At 45.1% G+C, this 20,174-nt stretch overlaps 1 protein-coding gene across 5 annotated transcripts in view; it reads left to right on the forward strand.

Moving 5' to 3' along the window:
- The window catches only part of mvb12bb (multivesicular body subunit 12Bb), an 85,951-nt gene that overhangs the window by 60,856 nt on the left and 4,921 nt on the right, over positions 1 to 20,174 (forward strand). For 2 of the 5 annotated variants that reach the window (XM_077222866.1, XM_077222867.1), the window contains exons 8-9: positions 19,609 to 19,667; positions 20,111 to 20,170. The exons of 1 other annotated variant lie outside the window; for it this stretch is intronic. In XM_077222866.1, the coding sequence (XP_077078981.1) occupies positions 19,609 to 19,667; positions 20,111 to 20,170 (119 nt within the window). Of the gene's footprint in view, positions 1 to 1,883; positions 1,924 to 6,671; positions 7,246 to 19,608; positions 19,668 to 20,110; positions 20,171 to 20,174 lie in introns of those variants that run through there. 2 more of the 5 variants (XR_013201055.1, XM_077222868.1) reach the window with 2 other exon arrangements.

The following is a 20,174-nucleotide window of genomic DNA, read 5'->3' on the forward strand; positions in this document are numbered from 1 at the left end:
CATCCAACAATAATTGACAGAGTACTGCTGCCCCCACCCCACCCCCAACAGCTTATTTGAGGTGCACGAGACTCTGATGTGATATTTATGTATTTATTTAGCATTACAATTAATATCCCCTTTTTTATCATTACCTGTGGAGAAACATTTAGTCTTTTTCTTTTCTATTCATGCTACAAATATAAATGTGCTCTTCTATTATTTTCTAAATGTGTCTGTAAGTTTCTTGGAGATTTAAGTCAATCGTAAGACTAATGAGAACCACGTGCCTGTGGGCCTAATCACAGTCCGGGGTATCATTCCTCAGCCGTCCATCTCCCAGCCCAGAATAAGATCTGTTCCTTCATTAGTCTCCAGCCTATCAAACATGGCCGCCCTCAATAGATGGGCCTGTCTAGCCTTCCCATTGCCCTCATGTTCAGCAGTCTTTGTTATCGCACATCTAATTAGAACTTGATAAAAATATTTCCCTCGAAATCCAGCCATTAAATATAGGTTAAGGAGATTTATGATCAAATATGCTCTTAAAGATCTTTTAATGGGTCTGTGGACTCGTTAAGTTGGTTATTAACGAGCCCCTAATACATAGTGCGATTTAAACTCTCAATGAGATTCCGGGGAATGGAGCCATTTCTGATAAGGGGGAAGTGGGCCCCCAAAAGGCTGTTTTGAAAGTGTGCTGCCTGCTTTGTCTCGATTATTTTGAGACACATCTACAGCTTTATAAAGAGTTTGTTTTCTAAAAACTGACAAATTCCCACACCCATGCTCTAAAAAATAAATGCTTATTGTAGACAGCATACTATTGTATGTGTTGTCAAAATTGTATGTATTTATTTATTTATTTGATTAATTAATTAATTAATTACTTTTCTAGATTTTTATTTTTATTTTTATTTAAAAAAAAAATGTTTGGGGGGGGGGGGGGGTATTATAACACATGACATTTTACAATCTAAACCAACTAACTCTAACTTAGTAGTAAAACGTTTTTTTAAAAAAATTATAGAGTTGACCTTGACAGTCATGAGGCTCTCTAGGGGTCTTCTCTATAATTTCCTGTTTTGTTTTGTTTTCTTTTGTTTTGTTTGTTTTTGTTTTGTTTTGCTTCATGTTGTTTTTGGTGTTTTGTTTGTTTTTGCTTTAGTTTTTCTTCTTTTTGCTTTTTGTTTTTTATGTGTTTTATCTTTATTTGTTTTGTTTTCTTTATATTATATCAGTGTTCTATGCTCCTTGCACTGTATAGTTCCTGAAATGGACATCCAACCATCTAAAGTGAATCAGGCTATTGCACCATTACCGCATTTGGCTACTTCATTCAGGGCTCAGTGTCGTAGATGCACTGTTGTTAGGCCAAACTGCAGCTGTCAAACCTTATGCACATACTTTCATCTCTCAATGACACATCTGAGCTACAGTGTCTACTGAGCCTCATGTCACGGTGAACGTAATGCTACAATGCTTAGCATAATTAATGAGGAATGGCGGTGCGGCATTGGTAGATTGGTTTAAAGAGATGATGAATGGTCCTATGGCTGCACCAGTGGCTGCCAACGAGGCCTCTCATGCTGTCATCCCTCCTGCCTGAGTCCTGGCACACATCATTACTCACCAGCCCGAGGTGCCACTTTACATCGCCCTGCAGCCGCCAACATGGAAAACTTAATAACACTCCCCAGCTCTGAGGGGATCTATTGGGGCTCCATGCCAGTGATTGTCTACTGTAGAGTGCCAGTGCAACTTAAGTAGAGGTATGGGATGCTAGCTCAGCTCAAAATAGCTCTCACACTGACTGTAGCCCACAAATACGGGCACTGACCCTATTGCGTGACCCTAACACCACTTTCTTGCCTTAATTTGCTTCTCTTTCTTTTATGGTTCAGCATCCCTTTCCAAGAACGCCCTACCTCCTGCTTCAGCATGGTGAGTTAGCATACCCACAGAACCGCTAATTAAGAGGGGATTTGATGTAATTGTGCCTTCTGCTGCGGCCCATCCGGCACACGCAATTTAGCGGTGGGTCCATTGCCAGCTCTGCCCCTCATGCATGCTCTGGAGAGGCCGAGCTCATTTGCTCAGAGTCTCAAAACAACTTCAGATCACTATGCTAGAATTACAGTACCACTAGACCTCTCACATGCCAGAGCTAGTACTAATCTCTCTAGTACAATAGACAAATCCATAGATCACTTGGGCCAAATCAGTTCAATTCATACATTTATATATACATTTTTATTATTATTATATTTTGCATTTTTATTGTATTGTCTATTTTATGTTTTGAGTTTTATTTGATTGCATTTTTTATTGTGTCTGTTTATTTTGTTTATTGCAAATTGTTTTGTGTGTGTTTTTATTTTTATGTGTATTTTATTTGATTGTTTTTATGTTATTTTTTGTTTTGTTTTTATTTTTTGTTTTTTAATATTGCTCTTATTTTATATTGCTTCATTTTTTATATACTTAGTTGTTGTGTTTATGTTTAATACTTGCTCTTTAAAGACAATTTATTCTGAGATAAAAGCTGAGAAAAATGCATGGTAACACTTTTTGTTTAGGGTTAATTATCACTATTAACTAATTGCTTATTAGCATGCATATATATTACTAGGATATTGGCTGTTTATTAGTACTTAGAAATCACATATTAATTTTTTATTCTGCATGACCATATTCTACATCCCTTCCCATCCTACACAACACCTAAACATAACAACTATCTTACTAACTATTAATAAGCAGTAAATAGGAGTTTATTGAGGCAAAAGTCTTAGTTAATATTGAGAATTGGACCCTAATCTAAAGTGTGCCCAAATGCATAATTCTATGTGTTTCCAGGTGCAAAAATGCAAATTATACCTCATTAGTGACTCACTTCTGTTAAATAGTACAGATTGTGTTCATATCAACTGTAAACAGTTTTGTCGTTTACTTGAACCATACTCCAGACCATTTCAAATGGACTGAGTTGCTTAGAAACCATATGAACTGGACCAAGACCTTGTAAGCATCCTGTGAAAGCATACTTTAGTATTTAGTATTTATCTCTATGTAAATATGCATTCTTTATCATTCCACGGAGGAATAAAAAACAATATTAAAGATTATTTGTATCTAAAGCTAATGTTTCTTGACCTCTCTTATGGAATGGAACAGGTGATAGGTGCTGGGATTGCATTACGTTACAGTATTTCTGAACTAAGTGCTTATTGCCAGGATTCAGTTGGAGCATTTGGCTCTTCTTTCACTCTGGAAGACAGATAGATCAGTGCCCAGTGGGTGATGCCTGCTGGCACCCAACCCTCTACCAGATTTCAAGGACCACTTGTCACCCAGATGGAAAAATAACAATTCTCTTCTAAATAAACTTAATAAATCTCCCCCGCCCCCTTATCTCTCTAATCTCTCCCTCTCGCTCTTTCACTTTTTGTGCTCTTCGCCCAAAAATTTAAACCCAACAATTTACTCCACCTCATGTCGTTTCAAACCTGTAGAACTTTCCATCCATCACGGAAGGTGAATTTTTAAGAATCTCCTTGCGACTCTTTTCTTTTTAATCAAAATCATTGTTAAGTTTAACTCGCATCTGTTAACAGCCCAATGGTGTGGAAGAATTTTCCAGTTTCTCGCACAAAGCTATTAAAAGACATATATAGGATTATAGTGTCCTATGTGAAGCCTCAGGCCCTGTTTGTTGTAATGACATGGAAAACAGCAACCAGTATGTTTATCCAAAATGTGAAAGAAACTCAAAAATGTTTGGAACGACATGAGGGCGAGTATAATGACAGATTTTATGTTTTTGTCCAAACTAGTCCACAAAAATGTTGTGTTGCCGCATTTCTCTGAATAGCTCGTAAAAAGGTCTCACAGTCTTACAACAAAAGAATAGCTCATGTGGTTGTACTTGTTTATAAGATCTCTGTCTTACATTTCATTTGGGTTTTCTGTTCTGCAAGACCAAGCACCATGTTGCTCTAAAGCAAAATATTGATTTTCTCACTTCAATCATGCATTTGTACGATGCACAATGATACAAAGTCAAGATGGAAAATGAATAAAATCAGACAAAAAGAGGAGGGATGGCAAGGGCCATGACAGAGTCATTAAAAGGTGCTGAAAATAGCAGTGAGCCATCATCTGTTCTCATAGCACGGGTCAGGAGCACTGACACTTCCAAAACTCCTCCTGTCAGGGCAGGGGGCCATTTGTATTCTCTCTCATTAGGCAATTTGACTAATGACCAGGCTGGGCTTTGGAGGGGCTCGGGCAGACCTCCTCGCCCAAGCTCTGGCTTCACCAGGCAGCCTCTATTGGAACGGCACAGATGGCAAACCCAGGCGACAAAATAAATGACAATATGTCTCTAAGATGTCTTTAAGCGGCGGACACAATTTTTCTTTAAAAGCAGGAAGGTTTGCTGGTGGAAGACTGTCTGTTTGATGACAGAGCTGTAGGGATATCCATAGGGTTAAAGCGTCCCATCTTTGCCCTGGTCCTTCTACTTATCCCGTGTCTAATCTGCAGTTCACACCCACTGGGTATACCTCCCTTCCTATCAACTTCTCCAGTTTTCATATCCACTTGCACTATTGTCCTTTATGCATGACCTGCTGCTGCAGTGACTCAGACTGCAGTCGGCTGTTGCTCTCCTGTGGTTTGGCTGGATGTTGTCAGTGTGAGCTGTGGGTGTGAGGAGATTAAATGCGTGTTATGGGGTGAAAAGGTAAGGGGAAGGGGTTAAGGTTAGGGGAAGGACTGAATAGTTGTATCGAAAGAGCATTAATTACTTTTATTGCCTGAATGTAGGAAAAATAATGATGTTTTGCATGTGACATTTAAACCCAAAACATGAACAACATAATATACATAATTCCTCAGCCAGGATACATAATACAAAAATAAATAAATAAATATAGATATATATTACAGTTTTGTTCGATTGCTAAACGACAGTGAGCACAAATGGAGCTACATGTGCAAAACTCTAACTACAGTCTGCACTACCAACAGTCACCTGAGCTAAACAGTTCACATCACCTGCAAAACTCATTCCAAGCAACACAACTCTTAACACATGGCTCAAAACAGGCTCAGTGCAGCCAAACACTATGCACAACCCTCACTGAGATAACACACACTGTCACTCAGAACACACTGAGAGTAAAAACACTAGCATCAAACACCAATACAGAAAATACAAACTTTTCATCTTTTCAGTTTGAACAATTTCAGTGACTTCATACAAGAGAATATTTTCTTAAAAGAAAAGAGTGACATACTTTTTCATTATTTATTTAAATTTTTAGAACATAATTCTTTAAGGTAAATGAAAATTAGCAGTTTGCTTCAATAGTCTGTAGTAATTTACGGAATTAAAGTAATGAGAAAAAAAAGGTAGAAACTAAAAGTACATACTGTAATTTGAACAAATAACAAACAAGGCCTGCTTAGCCTTTCAGCTGAAATTGCAGTCAGCAGTGTTTGAAAGGCACAAGGCTGAAATCTATTCTGTTTTGAATGTGTGGTTCACAGATTTGACAGCAGTGTGTTAGCATTTGAACCAAGTGCTGTAAATCCACAGTGTTGTGCAGGTTGTGGTTAAAGTCATGGGATAAGTGTGTAGAGCTTTGAAAACTGTTCAAGCAATGAAAAACGAACTAGAGTTTGGTCCACATGAACTGCTGCTGTGCAGACTGTAGTTAGAGTTTTGCACATGTAGCTTCAGTTGTGCTCACTGTCGTTTAGCAATCGAAAAAAACTGTAATAATAATAACATTTTGTCAAATATTTAAATATAACGGTGCATGGCAAGAGAAAGTCTATATCAATGTAATATAATGTACACATACTGTATAATACTAAAATAAAACTAATACTACTAATAAAGAAAGTGTATTGCTGTTTTTGTTGTTGTTAATATGTATTATTATTATAATTATATATATATATATATATATATATATATATATATATATTTCCCCTGTTTTATATTTGTATTAATTTTTTTAATATTTTATGATTTAAAAATAAATATTTTATGCAAATTTTAAAATTCACTATTTTAAACCACTATTATTTACTGTATATCATATATAGGTGTGTGTGTGTGTGTGTGTGTGTGTGTGTGTGTGTGTGTGTGTGTGTGTGTGTGTGTGTGTGTGTGTGTGTGTGTGTGTGTGTGTGTGTGTGTGTGTGTGTGTGTGTGTGTGTGTGTGTGTGTGTCATTTATAGTATTTTGTATTATTTTTGGTTTTATTTTATTATAAATTTTCTTTTGACCAATACTTGTTAACTTTGAGTATTACTAATATATAAGTAATTAATTGTAAAATATTATTACAATTTAAAATAACTGTTTTCTATTTAAATTGAATTTAAATATAATTTATTCATGTGATGGGAAAGCTGAATTTTCAGCAGCTAATACTCAAGTCTTCAGTGTAACATGATCCTTCAGCAGCTTCTTGTTCCCTTTCTTTGGAATCGGGGTTTCATACGTAACCCTAGATGTTCCCTTTCGAGACTAGAAGAAAGGAAAAAGAAAGAAAAGGGGGCATTCTTAAACAGTGTCCCTGCTCAATCACTCTCAAGATTTGTGTGTGACTTGATTCGGTTCCTCTGAAGGAGAGCTAGCTTTAGCTACACTCGCCTTTTTATCTTCTCCCCAGGAATTTCTTCCTGGAAAGGGCACAGACGATCTAGGAGGAGCTGAAAAGAATGAAAAAGTGGACAGAGAGCTTAGGTCTTAGCAAGGCTCAACCATCCTCCACTTTCTTCATCATACCAACAGCACCCCAATATGTGTATGGCTGTCTCCTATTGCGCCTTTGTCCCCGGAGAAAGGTAATTCGCTAAATTTCTTTCCACCCAATGCATCCACCGATTACCATGCTCACTCAGACCCTCTAGATTCATATAACTCAAAGCTGAATGGACCATGCAGACTGAGTATGGATGTCTCCACACACCTGACAACATGGTGTGCAGGTCTGGGAGAAGGGGAAGGCTCACTGGAGCTGCACTCTTATGAGTCCGGAGATATTGTTCATCTAAGACCCTGTTTACACCTGGTATTTAGATGCATTTTGGTTGACCAGATCACAAGTGGGCGATACTAAATACAGGTGTAAGCGAGGTCTAAAAATTTTGAGCTTTTCAACTTTCAGGGGTAGTCGAAAACGCATTAGCATGGATTGCTTTCAATGTAGACGCTCATGTGGTTGAATGTGTTCGAACAGCCACAAAAGGTTTTTTCCGTAAGTTTTTCCGTGTTCTCCAGGCCCCTTCTTATGGAAACCGCACGGGTTTATTTTGTCCATTAGATCGAAAGATCTGAAAAAACTAGTGCTGTCAAACGATTAAAATATTTAATCGCGATTAATCCCATTAATGTCATAGTTAACTCGCGATTAATCGCACATTTTTATCTATTCTAAATGTCTCTTGATTTCTTTTTGTTCATTATTTTTTCTCATTTTAATGCTCTTATCAACATGAAAAAAGTGGATTGCTTGCTTTGTGCAATTTTTTTTTTATTGAAAACATCATAGGCAATACTGTGTTCCCTTTCGTTGTCACTCCGAGTTACGTCGGATGACGACGAATGGGGTTTCGCTTAGAAAGCCTATCAACTTCGAGTATTACAAAACGAGCCAATGGCAAAGAAATGCCATGGGTCTGCGGAATTTGCATGGCGTAACTCCGCCCCACCTCGTGGGTATAAAAGGAGGAAGTCGGCAGCAAGCAGATATGTTTTCGCTTCGGAGCCAAGTGTATTCTTCTCTCCACAAGCCATCTCTGAATTGTCAGCTTTACAAACGAGTACCTCGAGTGTTGGTGTGACGGCGATCTACGGCGAGAGAGTGCTTCCTGCTGATCTGTTGCAGTGGTCTGACAGTCGGTGCGTTTCTCCCCGGGTGCTTCAACACTTGAGTTTTCTCTCACTAAAAGAGCTTACATGTGGCATGTCTTTTTAAAGACGGCTCGCCCGTGCATTTCTGGTTGCAGCGGACTGGTATCGGACTCTGATGGGCACGAGCGCTGTCTAGTGTGTTTGGGCTTTGATCATGCTTGAACAGCGCTCGTGGGTGACTCATGTTCTCGCTGGGAACGTGATCATCGCGTCATATTTAGGTCGAGACTCGGTGAACTCGCAAGAGTGAGAGTCCCCTCATCCACCCCCCGATCTTCGGCTGGTGGCCAGGGTGACCTGAGGGTTACGGTCTGGATCTAGGCGCCGACTATGTGTCCGTGACCCCAGCCCCCCTCTTCAATGACGGTGCCCGCTAGTGAACTGCTGATTCCCGCGAGTCTACCCTCTGGTGGCCCGCGTGTTTCAGTTGAAGCTACAGAGGAAGATGCCATGTCTGTTGCAGCATCACTAGGTGGGTTTGAGTCTTCTGGAAGTGAGGGCTCGTCACAGCTGCCACCTTCCGGTGTGCATACGGCTGTGCCTGAGTCTGATCCGGAGATGACGGCCATGCTTTCCTGGGACGATGGGTTTTGGGTAAGGCCGCCGACCCTCGTCCACGGCAAACCCCAATACCTCTCTTCCCGGACGTGCATGATGAGATCTCGAAGTCCAAGAAGACCTCCTTGTCTTCTCGGGACCGCTCGCTGATCTCATCCGCCTTTCCTCCCCTCGATGGGGCCGCTGCCCATGGGTACACTGGGGTTCCCCCGGCTGAACGCTCTGTTGCGATGCTATGTGTCCTCAGAGTGCTTCTTCTCGGCGCAATCCTAAGCACCCGCCCGTGGCCTGTAGTTTTTCGTCTACGCTTGTGGCGAGATCCTATAGCGCCACGGGACTGGCAGCCGCCTCACTGCATGCCATGGTCATTCTGCTGGTCCACCGGACCCAGATACTCATGGACCTGCACGAGGGCGGGACTGACCCAGGGCTCTTCACTGAGCTGCGCGCCGCCACTGACCTTGCTCTCTGAGCGACGAAAGTGGCCGTACGCTCCCTGGGTCAGGTGATGCTCACCAGTCTGTGGCTGAACCTGTCTGATGTGCTGGATGTCGCGCGGACCCGTCTGTCCAACATTCCCATATCCCAGGTCGGCCTCTTCGGCGGTGCGGTTGAGGGCTTGCCCAACAGCTCTCAGCCGCCCATGAGCAGAGTGAGGTTGATTCTGTCCCGACGGCCCCGCCGTCCGCTCAGATCCCTCGTCTGCCCACCGCCGAAGGCGCCCTCCCGCGGCTCCCACCCCGCCCGTTCACGGGCCGGCTCTGGGGGCCGCGGGCGGACGCCACAGCCCTCTCCAGCCCCGCCCCCCGCTACACGCCGGGTTAAGCGGCGCTCGTGAGACGGGCACCTCGGCGATGGAGCAGACTGAGGTTGATTCTGTCCCGACGGCCCCGCCGTCCGCTCAGATCCCTCGGTCTGCCCACTGCCGAGGGCGCCCCCCCGCGGCTCCCACCCCGCCCGTTCACCCGGGTCGGCTCTGGAGGCCACGGTTGGACGCCACAGTCCTCTCCAGCCCCGCACCCCGCTACACGCCGGGTTAAGCGGCGCTCTTGAGTTGGGCTCCTCAGAGATGGGACTCAGTTCTTTCCAGGAGTTGGTAGCAGGACCACTCCTTTCCCCGGGGAGGGCCGGGGAAGAATCCTTATTCTCCAAAGAGCTGATTCTCCCGTCTCTGAGCACAGAGTTCTCGGACGTCACAGAGCGCCGCCCACAAGCCGTGCTCTCCTCGTCCCCCTCTGTCCCAGAGGTGGTTGACATGGCGTGCCGTCCACGGACCGCTTCCCCCCTGTCACCCTCTGTCGCCAGACCCCTGGCAGAGCAGGCCCCCGCGGGACGACCAGCCTGGTCCTCCCCTGGCCCCTCTGCCAGGGCGCGGTTGCTAACTGTGCCCCCTCTCCGGGCCGCTATGCCGTCCACATCTGGGCCAGTTACTCCGCTTCACTGCCCCTCCGGGGGGACGCCTGTGGCTCGCATGATCCCGTTGGTTCAGTTCCTGGGAGCCTGGCTAGAGCTTCCCCGTCTGTCCCACTGGATCGCGCGTACCGTCAGGCTCGGCTATGCGATTCAGTTCGCACGGTCTCCTCCCCGCTTCTGGGGAGTCCGCTCCACTTTGGTCGGTGGCAATGCCCCTATCATGAGAGCAGAGATTGCCACCCTGCCGGCGAAGGGTGCAATCGAGACTGTCCCTCCAGCCGAGATGAGGTCCGGCTTCTACAGCCCCTACTTCATTGTCCCCAAGAAAACCGGTGGGTTACGGCCAATCCTGGACTTGCGCGTGCTGAACCGCTCCCTTCACCGGATGCCGTTCAAGATGCTCACCGCCAAACGCGTTTTCGAATGCATACGGCCCCAGGATTGGTTTGCAGCGATCGACCTGAAGGACGCCTACTTTCATGTCTCCATTCTTCCTCGACACAGACTGTTCCTCCGGTTTGCTTTCGAGGGGCAGGCATACCAGTACGCGGTTCTCCCTTTCGGGCTAGCCCTGTCTCCTCGCATCTTCACGAAGGTCGTCGAGGCGGCCCTTGTTCCCCTTCGAGAACAAGGGGTTCGCATCCTGAGTTATATCGACGACTGGCTGATCCTAGCTCACTCTCGAGATCAGGTTTGCGAACACAGGGACCTAGTGCTTCGGCACCTAGCCCGTCTGGGCCTTCGGGTCAACTGGGAGAAGAGCAAACTTTGCCCCGTGCAGAGGATCTCTTTTCTCGGTATGGACATCGACTCGGTCGCCATGTCCGCACAGCTTACGAGCGAGCGCGCGCAGTCACTGCTGACTTGCCTAAGACAATTCGAGGGCAAGAGTGCGGTTCCACTGAAACTTTTTCAGAGGCTCCTGGGGCATATGGCATCTGCAGCCGCGGTCACGCCGCTCAGATTGCTTCATATGAGACCGCTTCAGCTTTGGCTTCGCGACCGAGTCCCGAGGTGGGCATGGCAAGGCCGAGTACCAGTTACTCCGACCTGCCGTCAGTTCTTCACCCCGTGGGCGAACCTCGGTTTTCTCAGGGCCGGTGTCCCCCTGGCACGAGCTTCCCGGCATGTTGTTGTCTCAACAGATGCCTCCACCACGGGCTGGGGCGCCATGTGCAATGGACATGCTGCTGCGGGCTCCTGGACAGGACCCCAGCGGCTGTGGCATGTCAACTGCCTCGAGTTGTTGGCAGTACGCCTTGCCCTGCACCGCTTCCGGGCGTTGCTCTGGGGTCAACACGTACTAGTCCGCTCAGACAATACCGCCACTGTAGCGTACATCAACCATCAAGGTGGTCTACGCTCCCGCCGTATGTCAAAACTCGCTCGCCACCTCCTCCTATGGAGTCAGAAGCATCTGAGGTCGCTTCGAGCCATCTTCATTCCCGGAGCGCTGAACTGTGCAGCCGACGAGCTCTCACGGCTTCAGCCCCTCCCTGGAGAATGGCGACTCCATCCCCAGTCGGTTCAGCTGATTTGGGACCAGTTCGGGGACGCGCAGATAGATCTGTTTGCCTCTCACGACTCGACCCATTGCGCCCAGTTCTATTCCCTGACCGAGGGCACGCTCGGCACGGATGCCCTGGCGCACAGCTGGCCGCAGGGCCGCAAGTATGCGTTTCCCCCAGTGAGCCTTCTTGCGCACACTTTGCGCAAGGTCAGGGAGGACGAGGAGCAGGTCATTCTGGTTGCCCCTTACTGGCCCAACCGGACCTGGTTCCCCGAACTAGTACTCCTCGCGACAGCACCTCCCTGGCCGATCCCTCTGAGGAAGAACCTTCTTTCTCATGGACGGGGCACCCTATGGCACCCTCGTCCCGATCTTTGGAACCTCCACGTGTGGCTCCTGGATGGGACGAGGCAGGTTTGAGTACCCTACCACCAGCGGTGGTGGCTACCATCACTTCCGCTAGAGCGTCGTCCACGAGACACGTCTATGCGTTGAAGTGGAACCTCTTTGTCAACTGGTGCTCTTCTCACCGAGAAGACCCCCGGAGATGCTCGATCAGTGTTTTGCTTTCCTTCCTTCAACAGGGGCTGGAGCGAAGGCTGTCTCCCTCCACCCTGAAGGTCTATGTTGCCGCCATTGCCGCACATCATGACCTCATCGAAGGTAAGTCGGTGGGGAAGCACGACCTGGTCATCAGGTTCCTGAGAGGAGCGAGGAGACTAAATCCTCCTCGTCCTCCTCTCGTTCCCTCTTGGGACCTCTCAGTGGTTCTAACTGCCCTGAAGAGTGCTCCCTTTGAGCCCCTGCAATCAGTCGAGCTTAAGTTCCTGTCTATGAAGACAGCGCTCCTGGTTGCACTGGCCTCCATCAAGAGGGTTGGGGACCTGCACGCATTCTCCGTTGACGAAGCGTGCCTGGAATTTGGGCCGGCTTCCTCTCACGTGATCCTGAGACCCCGGCCTGGATATGTGCCCAAGGTTCCTACCACTCCCTTTCGGGACCAGGTGGTGAACCTGCAAGCGCTGCCCTCGGAGGAGGCAGACCCAGCCTTGGCACTGCTCTGTCCAGTACGCGCTCTCCGCGCCTATGCAGACAGAACGCAGTGTTTCAGGACCTCAGACCAGCTCTTTGTCTGTTATGGTGGGAAGCTGAAGGGAAAGGCTCTCTCCAAGCAAAGGTTGTCTCACTGGATAGTGGACACCATTGCTTTGGCTTACCAGCAGCAAGGTCGACCGTGCCCCCTTGGTGTGACTGCCCACTCCACCCGGAGTGTGGCGTCCTCTTGGGCTCTAGCGCATGGCGCCTCGCTAACAGACATCTGCAGAGCTGCAGGCTGGGCGACACCTAACACATTCGCCAGATTCTTTAATCTCCGAGTGGAGCCTGTGTCCTCTCGTGTACTCGCTTCAACCAGCTAGTACCGGACCCGCTCAGGTGTCTTCGCTTGCTCGCCATTCCACTCCACGGACTGGATACGTGCGATATTTTCCTCAGGTGAGCTTCTCCGAAAGCCCTGAGCTCCTCCAGCACTCCTGACGTCGGCGCCAGTGTCTATTGCCTGCGCGTCGGCTAGGTGCCTCCCGTGTGCATGGTCCCTCCTCTGAGCGACCCCCACATGTGTGTTTCCACTGTAAGCCTCTCTGAGCGTGTGTCTTTCCCTTGGCAAGCCACCTTGCCACCCCTGGGGTTGAAATATTCCACCTGCGGCTGGACACCCCAGTGTTTTCCATATGCTTCCTTCGGGTCATATGTGTATTCTCTAAGTCCCCCCCCTCCGGGCTGGCATTAATTGCATACTTCCCCTAAGCTTGGGATATGCTTCCCAGTGTACCTTGGTATTCCTGTGATAAATGGAGTCCTTTGTCCAGGCTGACAGGGATCTCGATTTACGCAGGGCACTGGAAGACAGCTGAGAAGGTGGCGTGATTAGACTGGTAACCCCATTCGTCGTCATCCGACGTAACTCGGAGTGACAACGAAAGGGAACGTCTACGGTTACGTATGTAACCCTCGTTCCCTGAGTAGGGAACGGAGACGTTACGTCTGCCTGCCACTTTCCGCTGTACCGCGGGGATCGCCTGAGCTCAGTCTTGGCTCCTCAGCGAAGAAACATATCTGCTTGCTGCCGGCTTCCTCCTTTTATACCCACGAGGTGGGGCGGAGTTACGCCATGCAAATTCCGCAGACCCATGGCATTTCTTTGCCATTGGCTCGTTTTGTAATACTCGAAGTTGATAGGCTTTCTAAGCGAAACCCCATTCGTCGTCATCCGACGTAACGTCTCCGTTCCCTACTCAGGGAACGAGGGTTACATACGTAACCGTAGACGTTCAATTTCACACTAACATTCTCACTTGGAGCAAATAATTTCTTTGTAACACAATGTAACACTGTCCATCAATAAAAGGGTGAAAGAAATACTGACGAGGTACTGATATTGACGAGGGGGCGGAGAATTCGCATCAGCTGTGTGTGTGTGCTTGGCCATCATGAAGTGGTACTTCAGACTGGACGTGCTGCGATGATGATAGCTCAGTTCATAACGACAAAACACACAGATCACTTTGGTCTAGTCAATGGAACCATTTGCCAACTTTTTAAAAGTAAACTTTCCATTCAGAATCTTATTGGCATCCATTTCGTCGTCTCGCGCTCGTCATCCACTCAAAACGTAACGTTAACCTATTTGGCCGGCACGCAAGCCCAAACAAGTGTGTGTGCGTGTGCCTGTTGTTTTGTTTCCGGTCTAGCTAGATCCACTTGCGCTTTGGTCGACGAAGCAACAAAACGTCCTCGCACGGCGCAAGCCCTTGAAATGAATGGGTTTCATAGCGCAGCGCCGCGCATGCCGCGTCTTGTTGCAAAAGCATGTGAAAAAAAACTACAAAGTTTGCTAGACCAAAAAGACCGTTAATCTCGCGATAAAAAAAATAATCGCGTTAAAATGGTTTTGCGTTAACGCCGTTAATAACGCGTTTAACTGACAGCCCTAGAAAAAACCCATACATTTACCCGCCCATCAACCCTCCCGTCAAAGAAATCATGACAGAACTGTCTGAAAGTGGACAAAAGAGACGTATTAAAACACTAGGTGTAAACAGGAATGTTTCTCCCTTGTCTACTTGTGATCCAATCGACCAAAACGATACAGGGCCTAAATGACCTTCCGCAGTCTCAAACTTCGAGCCGGACCAGTTTAAACTCAGTCTGGCTGTAGCACGAGTCATAAGTTTTACCACCTCATCGTATTCAACAGTTTGCTGTGTTGAGCAAGGAACAGATCTATGAAATATATCCATTTCTACTGATACTACATCTATTATATCAGAATCACAGACAAGCAATGAATCCTCACTTTCCATGGAAGAAACTGCTGAGAGGGCTTTCGCTTATGGCACAAAGTCACTGGAGCCAGCAGGAGAGAAGAGGGGCACTCCCTCACATTCCTCTACCAGTTCCGTCTGAGAGTCCCTTGGTCGTAGCCTGCGCGCTGCCTCAGCAAACGTGGAGCTAGAGCCGTTGGGCTCTGCGGCTTGACTCTCTTCACTGCAAACGAGGGCAAACACAGCGCTTGAGTTTTCTTCTTGACATTATTCTGCTTACCTTCTATCCTTTCTTCACACACTGCTATCTTCACATAGCACTCAAACAAACGGCTTCCTGGAGACAAAGAAGCTGATGATGTGTTCTCAGGCACCTTTCTTATACACTGGGGCACACCTTGCGACATCATCGCACTGCATCGACCATTGTATGGTGTGTTTCTACACGTGTCTGAGACGCTGGGTTCCATGAGGGCACGTTCCCATATTATCAGCATCTGACGCAGTGTTTTTTGTGGAAACCGTGATTTCTTTATATATATAGAAACTTGAAAAGAACAGCTTTTGGAACATAAATGTCTTTACTGTCACCTTTGTGCAATTTAATGCATCCTTGCTAAATAAAAAAAGTATTAATTTCTTTAAACAAAAAAATCTAGTGTACAAATTGTAGGTTTTTTTAGGAGGGTCTTTTCCACTCCCAATCAGACTTGCTATTCCGCCATATATCATTTCAAACTTCTGAATTTCTCTTTCTCACCTTTCGCGAACCCCCGCCACCCCCTCCCTCATCCTCTGGGGAAGAAATTATTTTTTTGTTTCATGAACTGTGCTGTACTGGCTGACCGAGTCCTCCATCCTTCAGTCTTTTAGCATTAGCCTACGTATAAATCTGATGTGTGTGCGAGTCGGTGTGGCGAGCGTGGCTGGCGGAAGTCCTTTGTGAGAGTGCATCCAACAATGGAAGTGTGAAGGATTAGAGCTCATAGCAGCATGTAAGGGAAGTCTTCTCTGCCTGCAGCAACCATCCGTCAGGGTTCGGGGGCTGTGGGGATGACAATGCCGAAATTTTTCACAACACCTGACACTGCTATTAATAAGGCAATGATCCTCATAGCCACACTCATACTCACTTCAGCACTCCCTCATCATTCACTCACTCTAACCGATCCCAGTGCTGAACGCACCACTCTAATCAGCAATTAATGAAATGATGGTACCTGTGTACCAAGTCTAATCGCATATCAAGTATTGGCAGACTGAAAATCCCTATTGTAGTATTTGTTTTGAATAAACCGATAGCATGCAACATTGAGCTGCACATCTGTGTCCATCAACCTTGTGAAGATCAATGAGCTCTTTTCGACCTGCACAAGGTGTTTTGGTCATAGCTAGTAGAGCATTGTGCTTGTAATGGGGCAAATCCAAGGTCATGGGTTTGATTGCTGTTGTACTTACTGGAAATTAAATTAAGTGGCTAGATGGGCAAGTTAATTGTTTTAAATGCTTTAAACCTACTCGGAGCACAAAGACCCAAAGTTCCGATAATGTGATCTCAACCGACACTTTGCATTTATAGGTGTATATTTCCTGAACACTGGCGTTTTGGTTGTTTAGTACCTACAGACATTTCAAGCTGCTTCTATAATCTCAGTTAAGCTCTTCCAGAGGAGTGTACATATCAGGCTGCCTGTGGTCTAACCTATTTGAGTAGAATCTGCCAGGCACCATACTTTACCTTTACGACTTCAGTCCAGGCAGCAGCAGTCTGGACAAACATTACCTTAACACTCCTCCCCAACATGACCCCAAACTCACATTCATTCTTCTTTCCTCACAATCGCCCCCAAATCTTACCATCAGGCCATGAGCGTGTGCAAAAAGCGTGTGGATATACGTGTGTATTAGTGTGGGACACCCAGTATGAATGGCGGGCGAATACTAAGTTCGATCTGATTGAAAACGCAATGCTTGAACAATAAAAGGGAATGCTCCGGCCTTCAAGTCCCACCTTCATTCATCGGGACGCATTCTCGTTTCATCAAAGCCTTCCTAGCGACTCTGTTGATTCAAATACATCCCCCGCCAGTCTTGCTCTCTCTCCCCCCACGCTGTTGTTCAGTGATGCTTTAGCACATGTTTATTCACTTGTTTTTATGGACCGAAACAAGTCGTTATCATTCTCCTTTCAATTACCCGAGCCCTGCTGGTAAAATGACCTCTTGAAGCGCTTTGTTGTTCAATAGTCCATTCTAGAGCTGAGTGATACATTCCCAGAGGCCTGTCTAATGGCCGTAAAGGTAGTATCCAAAACAATGTTAAAAATATATCCATAAGGGAAGCCCGAAGGGGCTATTTGAGTAGGTCGTTGATGGCTGTGGTGAAGTAGTTTAACCTTGTATATCATTCTCTTGATTTTAGAGCTTGTATGATAAGTCAGAATCGGGCCCTCTTTTAGCTTTAAAGGTTTAAGGTTTCTTAGGATGAGACGTATGGTTGGCAGTGTATGTATATATATATATATATATATATATATATATACACTGTGTCTATGATGTAGAATCTAGTTTAAAACACAGTAAAATCTGTTTTTAAAAAATGGATTTCTCAGATATCTACATATATTTATGTTGTTTTATACGATTTTTAAAAAAGTAGAAAATTTAAAATTTCCAGATGTAACAAATTAAAAGTTAAAAATTAAATATTCTACTAAAGTGTGTGTGGGGGGTAATGCTCTAATGTATTTGGGGGGGGGTAATGCAAGGATGGCAATATACAAAATCCTATTACAAGTCATACTAAGTGATGTTTTTTGAATATATAAAAATGCTGAAAGTTTTCTGTGATGTGTAGGGTTAAGGGATATAATACATCGTTTCTACAGTATAAAAATCAATATGTCTATGGAAATTACCCATTAAAACATGAAAACCCAACATAGGTCCTAATGTTTTTGACATGAGGTTTTTTATTTTTTGGTTTATCACGTGGCTTTGATTTTGTGGACAAACTTTATTAATATTTCAGTAAGTAGCGTAGTTGTTTTGTTATTTTGTAATTCTAATAAATAATGCCAAACTAATTATCCTTACTGATCCAACTGATATAAAAATAATAATAATAATATATTATGAAAAAAACTAGTTTCATTTTATGATGAAATGTGCCCATCATAGAAGAGGTGTATTTAAGTAATTGAATGTATGAATCGCATTTTCGAATAAATTAATATAAAAAAAAGCATCACATCATTACACAAATACAAATAGTACTTTAATTATGCAGTGCCTAACCTTTGCCAGGGTGGACTGAGCTCATGATTGGGGGACTTTGTCATCATTTATAACATGTTCACCTTTTCCCCAAGACATCCTATGTGTGTTCAGATATTTATTAAGAATAATGAACACATTGTGGAAGAGTTGGGGACAAAGAAGCATTCAGCTTTTGCCAAGGTAATGAAACCATATGACAGTTTAAGATATTCTTCCAGCCTTTAGCAGTAAATGTTACACTGTCGACCTCCAGGTAACTTATGAAAAGTCATCTGGTTTGCTACTTCTATGCCAGCAGATCACATGTGCTGTTGTAAATATATAGTGCTGCTGTTAGTTGCCATACTCAATATATTTTCCATGAGCAAACTTGGGCACTTTCCGATTTTTTTTGAGGGGATGGACATTTTCTTCAGTTCAGTCAATGGAAGCTATTGTGCGCTCGTGTCACCCTGTGTTAATTTGGACTCTAATGTATTTGATAAACAAAGGGGCGCTCTTTAGCCTGACAGTCGTGACACCCTGATTCTTGCGTGGGCGCCGTGTGGCGCAGGGTTACGCCGTTAATAACCCACTGGCAGCCATCAAAGGCGCTTTAACCATGATCATTATGATAAAGGGCATACACTTAATTACAGGCCTGCTTAATTATAGCTCTGTTGAAGCTCGTTTGTTTGGTAGAATGCTAATTATACCACCGCACTCTTGGCAAGTCCTCTTTCAATCCACCTCTCTCTTTCTTTCCCGCTCTCGCTTTCTCTCCGAGAGCCGAACACTCTGGCTCATTTTCATGCAAATTGATATCCGGCGAATGTTTTGTCTCTCTCTTTCCCCTTTTTCTTTCGACGTGTGCGAGTGGGGCTTTGTTTTTAGAGTCGAACGTCTCCCTGACAAGACAGGATCAGGAATAATCAAGAGTAATTAACAGGGAAAGAGGGAGGAGAGCGAGTGGGGGGGGGGGGGCACTCAAATACAGTGGAGGATAAAAAAGGCTTTCATCTCGCTTTGTCTGAGCGAGTTTCCGAAGGGATTCGGGAACTTTCCGTCTTCTGCTATTTGTGGCTATTAGATTAAGTCAAATGCATTTTTCAGAACAAAGAAAACAGTGCAGTATATTGCAGGTGTTTATTTGGAATATTACTTGTTTGGTTTTATTTGTATTATTAATATTTTGAATTGTATTACAATGCTCTCTAATTTGTCCTTAGTGGAGTTACCCAAACAGCAGATGTGGGCCGGATCTGGGCCGACACTATGTTGCTGTCTGGGAAAGTGTATATTTGACTATTGTCCCTGGCAAACAAGTCCCTGCACTGTACTAGTTTCATGTCTCTACAATATTTTTCTTCTCTGATAAAATAATTGATCAAATAATAAGCTATTTGGCTGGTTTTAGCTGGTCTTCCAGCCTGGTCATATCTGGTTTAGCAGGCTGGTTTGGTACGGCTGGTCTTATCTGGTCAGCTTAGGCTGGCTCTGGCTGGGGGGGTTTCTGCGGGGATGTCTAGTTATTTTTGTTTTTGGTGTAATAAGTTGCAGGTGTCCAGTCCAGGTTTGTTTTTTCAGTAATAACCACTTCATTATCACTTATATATTGTTCTCTCTTTCCAGGTATGGATGATATACCCTTTATGATCTCCAAAAAATCTACCTCCACAACCAGAGATGAAGTAAGTTTTTTTAAAAGGAAAATAATAATCATAATTTTTCAAACAAATTTCCAAAACCCTTCCCCAGACTTTCATTGGTTGGACAGAGAAAGATAGTTTGAGCTTCATTGGTTGAGCTAGTCTTGCGATGTTGGGCTGATCCCGATGCTCAAACAAATCTGTCGCTGTGCTACTTATGCAACCAAACTTTTGCTAGACCGCCCATCCCACCCAGATGCTGCCCAATCCTGTAACGGATCTGCAGCTGATGAATACAAGCAGACAGACAGAGCTGGCTCACAGAGGGCCATTTGGCCCCTGTCACAAGAGCTCTGCTCTTATTGTCAGAGAGAGAATGAGAGAGAGAGGATTAAAGATCTTAATCATCCTTACTTAACCATGAGCGCCACTGTAATGTTTCTTCTGTCCGTTTTCATATGTCATTTTTTATTTATTTTTTTCAGACAGAGCCAGTCCATTTATTGAGCATTGCCATCAAATCACCACAAGAGATTGAGGAGGAAGTAA

This window comes from Siphateles boraxobius, unplaced genomic scaffold, assembly GCF_051911475.1.
Source record: "Siphateles boraxobius isolate OS27281-9 unplaced genomic scaffold, OSU_SipBor_1 9, whole genome shotgun sequence".
Lineage (NCBI taxonomy): Eukaryota > Metazoa > Chordata > Actinopteri > Cypriniformes > Leuciscidae > Siphateles > Siphateles boraxobius.